This window comes from Cotesia glomerata, linkage group LG5 (assembly GCF_020080835.1).
Source record: "Cotesia glomerata isolate CgM1 linkage group LG5, MPM_Cglom_v2.3, whole genome shotgun sequence".
Lineage (NCBI taxonomy): Eukaryota > Metazoa > Arthropoda > Insecta > Hymenoptera > Braconidae > Cotesia > Cotesia glomerata.
Genome location: NC_058162.1, coordinates 4,119,693 through 4,137,400, shown reverse-complemented (window position 1 = coordinate 4,137,400; position 17,708 = coordinate 4,119,693). Strand labels below are relative to the sequence as shown.

The 17,708-nt window shown below is 27.1% G+C and overlaps 2 protein-coding genes and 1 long non-coding RNA gene across 3 annotated transcripts; 1 reads left to right on the top strand and 2 right to left on the bottom strand.

Annotated features, from left to right (window-relative positions):
• Window positions 1-927: 927 nt before the first annotated feature.
• Window positions 928-1,223, bottom strand: LOC123264908. Its single transcript, XR_006509447.1, has 2 exons — window positions 1,107-1,223; window positions 928-1,046 (listed from the first exon to the last, which is right to left on the bottom strand). It is a non-coding gene; the product is annotated as an uncharacterized LOC123264908 (long non-coding RNA).
• Window positions 1,224-5,358: 4,135 nt separating this feature from the next.
• Window positions 5,359-8,686, bottom strand: LOC123265385 (craniofacial development protein 1). The gene is made up of 3 exons (XM_044729105.1): window positions 8,381-8,686; window positions 7,911-8,261; window positions 5,359-6,142 (listed from the first exon to the last, which is right to left on the bottom strand). Exons 2-3 carry the CDS (start codon window positions 8,248-8,250, stop codon window positions 5,640-5,642), a joined length of 843 nt encoding a protein of 280 aa, XP_044585040.1. The 5' UTR covers window positions 8,251-8,261; window positions 8,381-8,686; the 3' UTR covers window positions 5,359-5,639.
• Window positions 8,687-9,355: 669 nt separating this feature from the next.
• LOC123265816 (CDK-activating kinase assembly factor MAT1) lies at window positions 9,356-15,377 on the top strand. The gene is made up of 2 exons (XM_044729734.1): window positions 9,356-9,706; window positions 14,407-15,377. The coding sequence occupies exons 1-2, from the start codon at window positions 9,553-9,555 to the stop codon at window positions 15,231-15,233; spliced, it is 981 nt and encodes a 326-aa protein (XP_044585669.1). The 5' UTR covers window positions 9,356-9,552; the 3' UTR covers window positions 15,234-15,377.
• Window positions 15,378-17,708: the final 2,331 nt, after the last annotated feature.

Below are 17,708 nucleotides of genomic sequence, written 5' to 3'. Positions count from 1 at the left end.
TTTTTTGTAATTAAAATTTAGAAAAAATTGTCACTCAACTGTTTGTTATATTTAGTAAAATAAATAAAATAGTTTGTCAGAATGACAGCAAAGACGATACTCATAGACGTTCAGCAGTCAGCGAACTGCTTCATCGGCATACTGGACTCCGGGACGATCTTGATCCCTGGCGGAGCGATACGAGTACTGACGAAGGTATCCGAACCTTATTCCCTGTAAAGTCCTTCTGTTTCTCTGGCATGTATGAGTTGTACACCACTACTACTGTGACGTCGTAAACTTACACCTTAGCGCTGACGCAGTCTTCACTATTATATCTACTATCTACTATTATATGTGATGCCTTATATATATATATATATATATATATATATATATATATATATATATATATATATATATATATATATATATATATACATATATATATATACATATATATATATACATATATATATATATATATATATATATATATATATATAACATATATATATATATATATATATATATATATATATATATATATATATATACATATATAGCAGCATATATATATATATATATATATATATATATATATATATACATATATATATATATACATATATATATATACATATATATGCACATATATATATATACACATATATATATACATATATACACACATATATATACACATATATACACATATATATACACATATATATACACACATATATATACACATATATATACATATATACACACATATATATACACATCTATATATATACACACATATATATATACATATATATATATATATATATATATATATATATATAATACTATACAAAATACGGATATCATGTAGACTGTAGTGTAGACATGAATGCATGTAAACGTCCGCAACGTTTGATAAGTATGTAGATGTCTTGGTGTTTTGGTTTTGATGTGACTGAAAGTTCTGTTACACTACTTTCTTTCCCCAGATTTATTATTGACAAGATTCCAGCCAGGTAGGAGCCACTAGCGATAAAGACAACACACTTATGTATATTCTAAAAGAAAGCGATGGTGAGAAAGATAATAGGTACCTTCACTGGTAGTAAGTTACTTACACTTGGCTGCGAAAAAAACTCCTGTTGAACATCCTTCAAAATTAAAGTCAGTATAAAAATAACAAAAAAAAATTTAAGACTTTCCAATGATACTAAAATAAGCTGAGAGCTGTCAATTTTTTTTTGATTTTTTTTAAATCAATTTCACAAAAAAAATATGAAAATTAATTTAGCATTTAATTAATTAATTAAAAAAATTCTATAACAAATATAAATTATGGCAAAAAAAAGTTAGAAAAAAAAATTGACTTGTAGAAATTTTAAAAAATAAAAAGTTTTGATTTTTTTTAAATAACTTTTCTGCCCTCCGGCCGGAAAGTGGCAACTTTCTGGCCGCTGCGCTAAACAAAGTTGCTACATTCCGGCTACGTCGAGCAGAAAAATAGTATACACACCTTGGCCAGTAAAAAGTAAAGCCTCAGACCACATGTTTGTTAACCTCGGCTTCGCCTCGGCCAACAATTACATGTGGTCTGAGACTTTTCTTATTTTACTGGCCTAGGTATGTAATATACTAATTTTAAGCAAATTTTTTTGTTAAATAAAATTAAAAAATTAAGTCACAGCTAATTTTAATGTCAAAACTAAGAAAATTAATTAAGCAAATATTTAATAATTTAAAAAATTCTATAACAAATAAATTATGGCACAAAAAATTAGAAAAAAATATTGAAAAGCAGAAATTTTTAAAAATAAAAAATTCAGTTTTTTTTAAATGATTTTTTGGGACATTTTTTTGTTAAATAAAATTAAAAAATTGTTAAGCGACTGCTAATTTTAATGTCATTAAAAAAATGCTTCTAAAAATTTCCACTAATAATTTTTTCTTAATTTTCACATAAAATTAAAAAAAAAAAATTTTTATGACATTATATAAATTTGGTAATTTTTCAATTTTTTTCTAATAAATAAATTTGCTCCGAAAAATTATTTCTAAAAAATATGAAAATAAAGTTAGCCGACATCTAAAAATTTTTATTTTTTTTATTAATAAATTATTACAAAAAAATTGAAAAAAAAATTTTTCATTTCTTAAAAACTTCAAAAACTATAAGTACAATTTTTTTTAAAATATTTTTTAGTTGAAATTTAATAAATTAAGCAAAATAAAAAAATCAAAAATGTTGGCTAATTTTATTATTATCTAAAAAATTGGATTTTTTATTTTTTTAATTTTCTAAATCTCTATTTTTTTTGTATAATTTATTTGTTAAAAAAATTCTTAAAATTATAAAATATCTGCTAAATTAATTTTCATAATAATTTTATTGCTATAAAATTCTATAAAAATTTCTAATGTCGATCAATTGCAGTGTCATGACTTTAAAATACTGAAGTTAACTGACTGTTAATTTTTTTTAAATTTAAAATAAAAAAAAGGCTTCTAAAAATTTTTTAAAAATTTCACATGCGAAATTTTTTATTTTTTTCATAATTATTTAATAACTATAAAAATGCGAAATTTTTTATTTCGTTCATAGTTATTTAATAACTGTAAAAATTTCTAATATCTATCAACTTCAGTATCATGACATGACTTTCCATATTATATCTTCTATCCGGAGTAAGTTTAATCAGATTGCTGTTTTAAATATTTAAATAAGATATGATAAATTTGTCTGTACCCTGAGGGTGTTGCGGTTGCTTTTGGTGTCATGAACATCAAGAAAAAAACTAATTTCACCTGCTATTCCGGTGATAATAGTAAACCGGAGAAAATGATTACGGCAGTGGGACTTACGGTTGATGACTCAAGGCTCAGTGATGCCAGTCTTTAATATTCTACGTCACCGTTGATTGTGGGTCTCCACTCGCTACACTACGGGATACGGGATGAGGTGTACACGATTTAATGACCTTTATCGTATGTTTCATCTGTTTGAGTAAGAAGTAGGTGTCACAACGTCATTGTAGGAGATGATCAATGAAATTTTCATGATAATTCACTCTAATAATTTATGGATTACTTTTGAATAAAAAAGAACTGTATGAGATATCAGAGTTGCAGAGCACGCATTTTTTTAGATAATTTTTTAATCTAATTGATAAATTTATGAATGATTAGTCGGAAATTATTTTAATATCAGAATATCACATTAAATGCTTTAATTCATAATCTTACTGAAAAAAAAAAAAAAAAAAAAAAAATTACAGGAACAATTTTAATGGGAATTCTAAGACTATAGATCTCTCAGTATTAATTCTTATCGTGCTTTGTTTCATCTCATTAACTTGCATCACATGTTCTATGTGTAATTGTAGTGCGTTATAAGTAACGTAAGTATTTGCAAAGTAATACTGATGCTTATAAGTTGCAGCAAGTGACAATACAAAGATAAAAATACTTCTAAGAAAGGTACGTGTTCCTTGAACGTTATACGATTCATCATCCGTTAACGTATAATAGTTTGACGTATTTAAAGAGTGGCTGATTTATTACATAAGTGGGTATTCGCTGAAAATTGTATTGACATGTAAAATTCCATAATTACTCTTTAAATCCGGTATCACAATATTTTATTCGTCACAGAGTTTATTTTTAAACTAATGGAATACTCTAAAGACCGCTGAAGACTTTAAGTGATGCCATTGCTGTAAAGTGAGAATTAAGTTCGGAATTCCAATCACGTGCATACATTGCATCTTTAATATGGACCTGCTGCCGGCTTTTGATGGCGCCAACAACCGTCTACTTTTTTATACGCTATACATTAATATACAGAACAGAATAACAACTTGGCTAAAGCGGTACGGTAGTAAGTCTATATATATGTCTGCAAAATATTCTCTTCGAGAAGCAAGTAATTATTTTTCCCGCGGCAAGGCTGTTTTATGGGAGACTGGTATCTTGAATGACACATACTTGTGTTACACACTTATACATGTACAATGTCAGTAACGTTGTAGATGATCTGAAAAAATTCTTGAATGAAGGCTAATCAAAGATAAAAAATTAAAATATTTACATTCATAATTGAATTATCCATTCTTTATTTTGATAATTATTTACAAGTGCGGTCAAACTTATTTTTGGCCATAAAATTTCAATTAAAAAATCATCTGAAAGTTGGAAAAAATTTTGGCTCTCATATTTTTGGTGAAATTTCTATTTTATCTTCTTTTTATATGCATATATATATATATATATTTTTTAAAGGACGTAAAAAACGAACAGTTAAAAAAAAAAGTTGAATATCACAATTTTTTAAAAAATTTACAAATTTTATAAAAAATTAAATTAAAATTTTTTAAAAAATTATAATAATAAAGTTAGCCAACATTTTTGATTTTTTTATTTTGTTTAATTTATTAAATTATAACAAAAAAATATTTTTTAAAAATTGCACTTATAGTTTTTGAAGTTTTTAACAAATGAAAATTTTTTTGTAATAATTCTTTAATAAAAAAAATCATAAAAATTTTTAAATGTCGGCTAACTTTATTTTCATTAAAAAATTTGTTAATTGTGATCAAAATTTGTTTTTTTTTAATTATTCATTTTTTTATGTACACGAAAAGAACAAGATGACACTGGATATCATCCCAGATTATATTGAGTGAAAAAAAATTTCAGATAGTAACTAGTATAATCCAGATTACAATGAGTAAATCCAGATATCACTTAGTATAATCTGGATTTTTCTACTATCTAAAATTTTTTTTCACCACAGATATCACTGAGTATAATCTGGGATGATATCCAGTGTCATCTTGTTCTTTCCGTGTATTTAAAAAAAAAAATATCAATAAAATCAAATAGAAATTTCGTTCAAAAAAATTAAAATTAAAATTTTTTACCCCGCTTGTAAATATCTACCTTAATTTTTTTTTTTTTATTAAATATCAATTAAATTCATTAACTGAGAGTTTGAATTTTCGGAAAAAATTTTTTATTTTACCATGTATTTTTAAAAATGCAGATAAATTCAAAAATAAAATTGTTTCTTGATTATGGCATGTAAAAATAGTCCAAAAAAAAGTATTTTTTTTTTAAAACACGAAAATGAATAGTTAATTGAAAATATTGAGTAAATCATAAACAGCCTATGATTTCATAATTATACAAACGTAGATATAATAATTGTCACCTGAGCAGAGCCATTAAGTATTTGAGAAGATTTAATAAATTTCTTCTTTTTAATAATTGTATTAACAATATTTAACATACATTAAAACGAGGCATTATTATTGTTATTATTATTATTATTATTTTTTTTTTTTAAAGTCATTATTAATAATAATACATAAAAAGTCTATGGGCCATTCTGGATTGTTTATTAATTGGCCTTGAGTCAATTGAAATTGGTAATGCATTTGTATTTGTTGGTACAACAGTTGAAAAATCTTAAGTTATTTAAATGGCAAATTATTAAGATTATATTTTTAATTAAAAAGTTTATTACGTCCTTTTGATCTCTTGGAATGATTAATACTTGATCCTATAACTTAAAAGGCAGTTATTATCATTTTCGTTCCATATTCAGCGACACTGAACATCTGTTATGCAAAATCTAAAACATTATTAAAAACGGTTCATCGTGTGCTTCGTCTTCCTATTGTTCTCAGTTGTTTTTCAATCTCAAATTGACGAACGTCTGCACGTTGAAGAAAGTCCTGACGTTCTAAATAACCATCTTTGCCACGATTGAAATTTGTTATTTCTTCATCGAGATTTTCTTCCTTTTTAAAGTTATCCCAATCAAGCTTTGATTTTTCTAGAGTACTGATCTTTGCCTTCTTCCCAATTTGTCCTAAAACTGAAGATATTCCACCAAGACCACCTCCACGAGTTTTTTTAACATCTTTTCTTGAATCACTTTTTAATTCTGGTTGATTCAATGATTTTTCTGTTGAAGATAATACCAGTCTAGCTTCTGCAGAATCTGCGGGAACATGTTGCTCAACTTTAACTTCTTCACCAGCAAATTCAAATATTTTTGTGATTTTAACTTTCTCTTCAACTTTAGGCCTTACAACTGGATTATTTACTTGCGAGCTATTTGATGATTTCTGCGGTTTTGGTTTTGAGACAGTTCCTAAAAAATAAAAATTACTTTTTAGTAAATGTACTAATACACAAATTAATATTACACTAACAACCTTGCAGTCACTATGTGACTGCCGTGACTTGTGAACTATAAATAATTGAAATTTTGCTTTATTGAATAATGACTTTTGTTAAATTGCACTGTACTTTTTTAACTATTGACGTTTTTAAAAATATAAGCTCATCCTGATGTTACACTCATCAAGAGCTTTCATTTGAGTACCCACATGCATTTTTGATATATTTTTTATATATACATATATATAATATATATAAATATATGAAAAATTGATGTGGGTACTCAAATGAAAGGTCTTGATTAGTGTAATGTTAAGGTGAGTTTATATCTTTAAAAATGTCAACAGTTCACAAAATACAAGGTCATTTCTTAATTATGTTAAATTGCACTATATATTCTTAACTATTGACCATTTTAAAGATATAAGCTCATCCCGATGTTACACTCATCAAGAGCTTTCATTTGAGTACCCACATGCATTTTGATATATTTTTCATACATACATATATATATAATATATATATAAATATATAAAAAATTGATGTGGGTACTCAAATGAAAGGTCTTGAAGAGTGTAAAATCGGAATGAGCTTATATCTTTAAAAGTGTCAATAGTTCACAAGATACAAGGTCGTTTCTTAATTATGTTAAATTGCACTGTACTTTCTTCACTGTTAACATTTTTAAAGAAATGAGCTCATCCTGGTGTTAGACTCTTCAAGAGCTTTTTATTTGAATACCCACATGCATTATTATATATTTTTCATATTCACATATATATATATATATATATATATAAATATAAAAAATTGATGTGGGTACTCAAATGAAAGGTCTTGAAGAGTGTAACATCGGGATGAGCTTATATCTTTAAAAGTGTCAATAGTTCACAAGATACAAGGTCGTTTCTTAATTATGTTAAATTGCACTGTACTTTCTTCACTGTTAACATTTTTAAAGAAATGAGCTCATCCTGGTGTTAGACTCATCAAGAGCTTTTATTTGAGTACCCACATGCATTTTGATATATTTTTCATACATACATATATATATATATATATATAAATATATAAAAAATTGATGTGGGTACTCAAATGAAAGGTCTTGAAGAGTGTAACATCGGGATGAGCTTATATCTTTAAAAGTGTCAATAGTTCACAAGATACAAGGTCGTTTCTTAATTATGTTAAATTGCACTGTACTTTCTTCACTATTAACATTTTTAAAGAAATGAGCTCATCCTGGTGTTAGACTCATCAAGAGCTTTTATTTGAGTACCCACATGCATTATTATATATTTTTCATACATACATATATATATATAATATATATATATATATATATATATATATATATATATATATATATATATATATATATATAAATATATGAAAAATTGATATGGGTACTCAAATAAAAGGTCTCGATGAGTGTATCATCGGGATGAGCTTATATCTTTAAAAATGTCTATAGTTCATAAGATACACTGTCATTTCTTAATTATATATTTATAGATAGAGCATTTTCGAATGCAGTTTAAATACTAATCATCATAAATTGATTATTGATAAGAATGACATGAAACTTTGAGAAGACACAACTCCAGATCAAGACTTTTCCAACAATACCAAATTCACCCATAAAAACCCATTTTACCACATGAATACACTGGTTAAAAAATTTTGCTTATTCTCTTAATAATATAGATTATAAGTAATTATTTAAAAAAATGTGTTACCAGTATCTTTCATAAAATCTGCCCAAAGAGAATCTGCACGTACTTTTTCTTCTTCTTCACTTATAACTTTAGTTTCATTTTTCTCCTCTTCATCTTCACTTTCAATATCTTTAGATTCAATCTTTTTACGCTTATGAGCTTTATTCTTTTTTCCTTTTCTACCTCTCTTCTTTTGTTTTTTCGAATTCTGTTCATTCTCGTCATTTTCATCCTCAGGTCCACTCTCATCTTCTATTTCTCCTTCAGATTCCGCTTCTGATCCTACTTGCTCAGCTCCCTCAGGAACGTAATCTTCATCATCTTCATCAGAATCTGATGGTAATTGATGCTCTTCAGACATATTATTAACACCTGTTAAAAAAAATATAAATACAATATGAAAATGAAATAATTACAACTCACAAAAATTCATTAAAACAAAGAAAATAATATATTTAAAAAAAAAATTACAAAATATCCTGATACATTACCTGAATTTATATTGAGTAAAACCGGATATGAAGTAATTGATTTTTTTTTACTAGCAATAGTTATTACACTGACTAATATACTCTCTAGTTATTCCAAAAATAAACCTCATTAAAACCAAATCAATTGAATTTCTCAATTAAAAAGTGATGATGAAATAATTACAATTATTTAGCAATCTAATTGGTTAAATGAATATGTATTTTTATGAAAGTTATTTTGTTCACTATTTCACTCAAGCAACACCATAAACATCCGCAACCCGTAAAACCTTTTTCTCAACCTTACGCATGTCTAAAAAAAATTATTTCGCATTATATACACCACTGAGTACCTGCAACACTAGCGCCATCTTGTGGATATTTTTAAAACTAGTGATTGTTACTGGATGTTATGATACTAAAGTTAACCGTCAGCTGTCAATTTAAAACTTTTTTTTAACAAGTCAATTGCAACAAAAAAATTAAAAAATACTTCTAAAAATTTTCATATATAATTTTTATTAATTTTTACATGTAAAACTTTTTAATTAATTTTATTTATTCATTTAATTGCCATAAAATTCTAAAAAAATTGTTAGCAGACGTCTAAAAATTATTGATTTTTTTTATTAATTAAATTACAACTAAAAAGATAATTCTAAAAAATTGCACTTAAAGTTTTTTACATGTGAAATTTTTTTTTTTAATTGTTTATTTGAAATTTTTTCAATAAAAATTTTCGAAAAATTTTTAAATGTCGGCTAACTTCATTTTCTAACTGGATCGGTAATTTTACTTTAGTCAATATCATCAGCTGTTTATAATAATAATTACATTGACAACAATTGCTTGAGTCAAATATATAATAATTATTATTATTATTAAAACAACAAATCTAAATAAAAAATATATTTTTTTCTGAGTGACAGTGAAATAATAAATTTATTGCAACAAAAATGTGGTGTTTTAAATAAAAATTATTACAATAATTATTACTTAATTGACTGATTAAAAATATTATTAATTTGCAAGTTCTATAAAATTATTTTTTAATAACTAACATGGATAATTTATGTCAGTGGTGTTAAGGTTATGTTGATGAGTTAAAAAAATTTAAGCAAAATTAAAATAATTGCTGGGAGCAGAAAAAAAATTTTTTAGTCATAAAAGATTGCTGAGTTTTTTTTGTCATTATGAATCGAGGAAAATCAGTAGCATCAACAATGGATGATATGGCATGTCCCCGTTGTTTAACAACAAAATACCGAAATCCATCTCTTAAATTGATGGTTAATGTTTGTGGGCATACATTATGTGAAAGCTGTGTGGATTTGTTATTTTTAAAAGGTATAAATTAAATAAATAAATTTAAAAAATAATACCAAAATTGAGAGACATCTGATAATTTTTAGAATTTTTCTAACAAATACCAGTAAGATCACAGTAAAAAAAAATTATTTAAAAAATTTCATCTTTAGTAAGGTGAAAGACCCAGTTATTGACACTGGCCTAGTTATTGACACTTGCAATTTTATTTTAAATAAATAAAACAAATCGACTCTAATAAATTATTAAATACAATTTTTGAATTATAAATTTATAATAAGGTAACTGGTTTTTTGAGAACATTTTATTTGTTTAAGGTAGTTGTAGCATGATAGGCATTTCAACAGAAAATTATGAAATTTTTTTTATTGAAAGATAAATATATTAATAATTCACTACCAAAATTTCAGATCAATTGACCGCACCGTTTTTGAGTAATTAATTTTTGAAATTGCATCTTTCACACGTAGCGGTATAGAAAGATCCGAACAAAAACAGTTTCACTGTAAAAAAGTCGCACCAAGTCCACGTTCATAAGACTATTAGGAAAAAAAATTTTTTTTTTCTTTACAAAAAGATACAAAATAAAAAAATTAAAAAATCCGAGTAACCGATATGATTGTTTATGATTTTCGGAAATTAAAAAAAATTTTTTTGTAAATTTAAAAATTAAAAAAAAATTTTGGAACGTATGTAGTGTGCGCGGTTGCAAAATATTTTACTTTTAATGAAATTCGTAAAATCTATTTACTAGGACTTTAAAAAAATTGAAATACACAATGACGCACACCAAGTACGTTCTAAAATTTTTTTTTAATTTTTAAATTTACAAAAATTTTTTTAATTTCCGAAAATCATAAACAATCATATCGGTTACTCGGATTTTTAATTTTTTATTTTGTATCTTTTGTAAAAGAAAAAAATTTTTTCCTAATAGTCTTATGAACGTGGACTTGGTGCGACTTTTACAGTGAAACTGTTTTTGTTCGGATTTTAGTATTTTTGTAATTATAATGAAAATTTACAATTGATAACAACTTAAATCTCGTGTTGACTGCATTTTTTACTGCAAACTATCCCCTTAAAGCTACAGTTTATGTAGATGTAATTCCAGTGCACCCTGGCGGCCATAGATGCAAGGTATGAATCACTTTTTACTGTAGTTGCGTGTCTATAGGAAGGATTACTACACATTTTTATTTTATCTAGTCTGTGGCGCTGATATTCCCCATCGAAAAAAAGTCAGGATCGAAATTTCTGGGCTTACTATAGTTTGTGCTGATAAAATTTAATAATTTTAAGTGAATTAAGTGTTATAATTGATTATAATTAATTAATATCAGTAAAATAAAGTATAAATTACTTTTATAATATATTATTTTGGAAAAAGGAGAACCATATAATTAAATAAAATTTTGCAACCTCGAAATACCGTTCTGCTTACAGTAAACACAGTCGGTAGTCTGGCGCTCCGTTTACAACGGATTTGAACGGAACTTCCCTGATAGCCAAGTTGGCCGCAACTTTCTGTCAATCTACTGCCGCAACTTGTCACCAACTTGGCGGCAACTCTTGGAAAGTAACTCGGTTGGTGTCAACTTGTTCACCAAGTTGTCACCAAGTTGTCGGCAAAAGTTGCTCTGAAACTTTTTCACACCAAGTTGACGATAAGTTTCTCAAGAAATTTGGCGACATATTGCGGCAGTAGATTGGTCTCTTTTTTCTCAGAAACTTGTAGCCAACTTGGCGCCAACAGTTACAAATTCGGAAGTTGACCGCAAGTTGTCGCTAAGTTGGTGGCAACTATCTGACACCAACTTGGTTGGTCTGAAACTGTGGCTATCAGGGTTGGCGCCAGATTCTACCGAATCTGTGGATGATAAAGTTAGTATGAAATCTTTGGCCCACTCGAGTGGTACGGAAGATTTCATACTAACTTTACCATCTCTCTATACCTCTACGTGTAATAGATACAATTTCGAAAATTAATTACTCAAAAATGGTGCGGTCAATTGATCTGAAATTTTGGTAGTGAATTATTAATATATTTATCTTTCAATAAAAAAAATTTCATAATTTTCTGTTGAAATGCTTATCACGCAACAACTACCTTAATTAGAATAAAATTACAAGTGTCAATCAACTAGGCCAGTGTCAATAACTGGGTCTTTTACCGTAGCTCTGAAAAATTGTAAAGGCAATTTTTTTTTAACCCGTTGAGGATACACGGGGTCCAGTGAACCCCAGGCGAACTTTGGGACAATTTTAAATTTATTGGTAAAGAAAATGTACCTGAAGCTCCCCTGATAGCCACAGTTTCAGACCAACCAAGTTGGTGTCAGATAGTTGCCACCAACTTAGCGACAACTTGCGGTCAACTTCCGAATTTGTAACTGTTGGCGCCAAGTTGGCTACAAGTTTCTGAGAAAAAAGAGACCAATCTACTGCCGCAATATGTCGCCAAATTTCTTGAGAAACTTATCGTCAACTTGGTGTGAAAAAGTTTCAGAGCAACTTTTGCCGACAACTTGGTGAACAAGTTAACACCAACCGAGTTACTTTCCAAGAGTTGCCGCCAAGTTGGTGACAAGTTGCGGCAGTAGATTGACAGAAAGTTGCGGCCAACTTGGCTATCAGGGTCTGAACGTTTTTTTATGAACGAAAATAAAAAAAAAATTTTTTGCTTTTGGAACTGAAAATGGTTTTTTAGCTCCAAATAAAAACAAATAGCCCTAAAAATGATATATAGACTCCTCTAAAAACCGAAACTACCCTTACAATCACCCCAAAGACTTAAGAGTTTTTTTCAAAAATTCTAAAAAAATCCTTACAAGGGTCCTTGGAAGCTGCCGATTTTTTAGAGTACTCCTAGTACCCCTCCACAAAATATAAAAAATCATCAGGCCGCTACCACCCCCGGAACTCCCTCTCCAGCCACCCTAAAGACTTAGGAATTTTTTTCAAAAATTCTAAAAAAATCCTTACAAGGGTCCTTGGAGAATAAAGAAATGCCTTCAGCAATTTACAAGAATATTTTACATTTTCATGTCGACGTTCTAATTAGCAAATTGTCTAACTCCATTTTAGAGAATCTTTTATTTGTACGAAAAAAAACAATTAGTTCAAAATTTATTATCACTTTAAAAAACCATTTTATATAATTATTATCTAATAAAGATATAACATTTAGGACTGAATCATTCAAATAATTTATAATTCAATTATGACTATATCAAAATGTTAAAAAATCACCCTCTAAAAAATAAGGAGAGACAAATTGCTAATTAGACCGTCGATGTGTAGAATGTTTAGTAATGTTTATATAAAATAAATAGTATCTATAAAGAGAAAATAGATTTAAGATTTAAGAGATCAAGAGAATTGAGATAAGAGAAAACAATGAAAAATTTTTTGTAATTAATAATTGATAATCACTAATTGCTAGTCTATAATCACTATTTGTACACCTGGAATTTAAAAGGAGATTTATAAATGAGACTTAGTCTCATTTACGACTGATTTCATTGATATTCTTCAAGATATTTCTATTTTTTTATTGTAATAATTATAATAAAAGAGTTTTATGACAAAAAACTAAATCTTTTTATATTATTTTGCATGTTTAAATGTTTTATTCTCATTTTAAGCAACTGACCGAAATTCGTAACTTCAAACTTCAGAATAAATATATTTTTTTCAAACTTCATTAAATATTAATTTTTTTCCTTAAAATATATTTTTTTCCGAATAAAATGACGTTTTTTTTTCGATATCGTAAATATCAAAATTTCTGCGACTTTTTTTTATAAAAAAAGTTCAATTTCGTAAGTTTTTTTCTTTAAACGATTTTTCAGTATTTTTAAATTATTAGAAATTAAAAATAATTATTAAGATATTTAAAGGGAATGTTATATTAAATTTTGGTGCCAATTAAGTCAATACATCACATAGGAAACGAATTAGAACTGTTTTGCTGTGGGGTCCACTGGACCCGTCCTCAACAAGTTAATTAATTTTCTAGACCTTGTTTTTTAAAGAAAAATAAAAAAATTATCAAGTGTCTACTAACTTCAATACAAAAAATATTTATTAAATTTTAGACAACAAATCTTGGGAACGTGGACAATAACAATAAGATGTAATGATAGTCGTTCATCATTTAAGATTAAGATTATTAGAAAATTGTATGAAATTATCGAAAAATTTAAAATGTTAACAACAAAGTAGGGCATTGTTATTTGAATTTTGTTAGTAAGCTATGACGTTATTTTAAGTTATCATCTCAGTTAAATCAAAATCTAAATTTATAAATAAAGAATTAAAATTTAATCAATCAATATTAAAATAAGTAATTAAGTTAATAATGTATGTCGTTATTTGTACTGTATATTATTAAATATGTAATTTTGTATTTGCCATTATAGCCTTGGCATAAAAAATAAATATCTATCTATCTATCTACCAATAAGATGTTAAATTTAAAAAAAATGCAACGTTTCGTTGGCTTTATTTCCAACTTCTTCAGGCATACTGTAAAAATACAATTATAAACAGTTACATAAGACATACTTGACAAAATTATTTATGCAAAAAAGGAATAAAAAAATTTAACATCTTATTGTTATTGTCCACGTTCCCAAAATTTGTTGTCTAATATTTTTTAAAACATGGATGAGAACCTACAAAGTATTTATTTAATATTTTTTTATTTTATTTTTTAGGCTCCGGATCTTGTCCAGAATGTTTCATACCTTTGCGAAGAGGTAATTTTAGGATTCAAATGTTTGAAGATTCTATGGTAGAAAAGGAAGTGGACATAAGAAAGCGTATCTTACGTGATTACAATAAAAGAGAAGAGGATTTTGCAACAACTCGAGAGTACAATGATTACCTGGAAGAAGTAGAAACAATTATTTATAATTTGTCTAATGATATTGACGTACTGGAGACAAATAAAAAAATAGAGCAGTATAAAAAAGAAAATAAAGATCAAATTAATAAAAATAGAATGAAATTAGGTAGATCTGAAAGTGAATTACAAGATTTATTACTTTTAGAAAAGCAACGTGAAGAAGAGCGTAAATTACAGCTAGCTCGTGAAGAAATGGAAGTTAAAAAACAAAAAATACGAGACAAAGAAGCGCTTATAGATGAATTAATGTTTTCTGAAGGAAACGCTAAAAATATTGTTGAAACATTCGCTAGTTCGATGCAAACAGCTGCGGAAAAAGCTAAGAAAGTTGCACCAGTACCTAAAGCTACACAATTTAGTACCGGGATACAATTTGGCACGCAAGGAACTCAAGGATTTTTACCAATTCCTAAACAAGAAGAAGGGCCAATGTTTTCGTATGTACCTATTGAGCAAAAATCAGAAGGACCTCCGGCACCAACTTGGCAGCAAGTTTATTCTGATGGATATATCAATCATGTACGCGCTGAAACTAAAGTCGAAAAGGCTGGAGGATTTAAAGCAACCATTGCGTGTCTAAGAGCTCTTCAAGAAGCTATGGCTGGCTTGTATTATAATCCTCCACGATCTAATTGAACTTGTGTAATAATTTATTGTCTTCAATCTTGTAATAATGTTTTTTGAGGTATTTTTTCTTCATTATAATCATACTTTTTCTATATATAGATGTAAATTATTTATAATAAACACGTTTAATAAAATTATTTTTGTCAGTTTCAAGACTGTTTTTGAGTCTTATACTAAAAAGAAAAAAAGGTTCACTTGAGCCAAGAAAATATTTTTCTTCCTAATTATTTTCTTGAGAAAAAAATTTTTTTTTGACAAGAAATTTCACTTATTTCAACAAAATTAATTTTCTTGCTTTAAAAAATATTTATATTGATAGAAGAAAATTTATTTAAGTCAAGAAAATCTTGTTGTTTTGAGAAAATTCAGCCTCTTGCTCCAAAAAATTTAGTTCTTGATAGAAGTTAATTTTCTTGTCTTGAGAAAATTTCTCTCGCTCCAAAAAATTAAATATAAAGATAGCAGTGAATTTTCATTAATATTTTTATGGATTAACATGTCAAATGGGAAGATCAAATAATATTTCATCATTTTTTTTTCATTTAATATGTATAATTGCACGCTAAAATAATATAAAATGGGCATCAAATATTCAAGAGAAAAATTTTCTCAAGGTGAGAAAATTTTTTTCTTAGCTGAAGTAGGTGGCGCTGCTTCCTTAAAGTATCTAAAAATCTTGATCAAATATAAAAATTTATTGTATCGAGTATTTATGATAATTTGAATTAAGAAAAAATTAGTTTCACCAAGAATAGAATTTCAAGAAAAAATTTTTACTTCGGCCAACACAACTTCCGTCTTATTTCTGGCACCCAAAAATTTTCTTGAGCCAAGAATTTTGTTCTCCAGTCAAGAAATTTTTCTTTCTGTGCAGCCTAAAACGATTCTTTACATTTTTTTACTCTTAAATATTTACTTACTAAACAAGCAAAACAATTACATAACAAATGATATAATAAAACATAAATTGCTTCAATTAAAAATATAAAATCGTCTGTTATCCTTAATCAATAATTTAACCTGAGAAATTTATGACGCAAAATTTATCTAAGCCAGGAAAATCTTGTTGTTTTGAGAAAATTCAGCTTCTTGCTCCAAAAAATTTAGTTCTCGATAGAAGTAAATTTTCTTGTCTTGAGAAAATTTCTCTCTTGCTCCAAAAAATTAAATATAAAGATAGAAGTAAATTTTCATTAATATTTTTATTGATTAACATGTCAAATGGGAAGATCAAATAATATTTCATCATTTTTTTCATTCAATATGTATAATTGCACGCTAAAATAATATAAAATGGGTATCAAATATTCAAGAGAAAAATTTTCTCAAGGTGAGAAAATTTTTTTCTCACCTGAAGTAGGTGGCACTGCTTCCCTAAAGTATCTAAAAATCTTGATCAAATATAAAAATTAATTGTATCAAATATTTATGATAATTTGAATTAAGAAAAAATTACTTCCATCAAGAACAGAATTTCTCAAAAAATGTTTACTTCAGCCAACACAACTTCGGTGTTTCCTCAAGCACCCGAAAATTTTCTTGAGCCAAGAATTTTGTTCTCCAGTCAAGAAATTTTTCGATAGATCGACTAAAATGTATTATTTTTTTTTCAATACTCCTGTGAGTATTTATTGATATCGATAGAGTTAGGGCTTATTATATATCTCGTGGATCAATTATCATGATATTATAAAATACACTTGAAAAACTTTAAGGCGGCAGATTAAGTTTACAATCAATATAAACATAAGGGCTAAATCAATACAACTCACCTGGGTAAAAATATCTGTAGTTTCTTTTCTCAATATTAAAAAATATTATTTCGTAGTATAGATAAAATTAGATAGCTCTTAAAATATTGCCAGGGTCTTAACTTATATATTAATATTTGTACGACAAACAGAGAGTTAGTTGAATCCCTTAACTTTGGAGAAGTTTGACAGGGCCCTCAACCTTCTTTACTCTTCCGGAAACAGATATCAATAAGAGAGAGGAGTTAAATTAAATATGTGTTGTTAAATAAAATAAAAAAGATGAACCGACAGAAAAAGGTGTAGGTATACATTTGTGAATGTCCACATTTAACAGTCTTAAGAGTCGTAAAATTTTGAATTATTGTGTACTAATAATAATAAAATAGATTTTTAAATATTATTTTTGAACGATTTATAAGATAGGTAAGGCCAATTGTGGCCTTTTAGTGTATAGTCGTAATATTAGCAGTTGACGAGATGCCTGATTAGTTACGGACAATGAAGCAAACAGCACGAGAATGGAGCATGTAACAATACCAATGTACCAAGTACTCCCCTCGTGTATACCGTTATTCGTTAAAACCACCAGGTTCATTTCTCCACAATATTTTCTTCTTTCTCATTCTCGTTCGTACCAGGGACAAGTCGTAGAACTTATACACACTTGAATGAGATGATGGGGTTTTGAGCCTACAACCACGTACACTAAAACTCATTTTAAACCCACTCT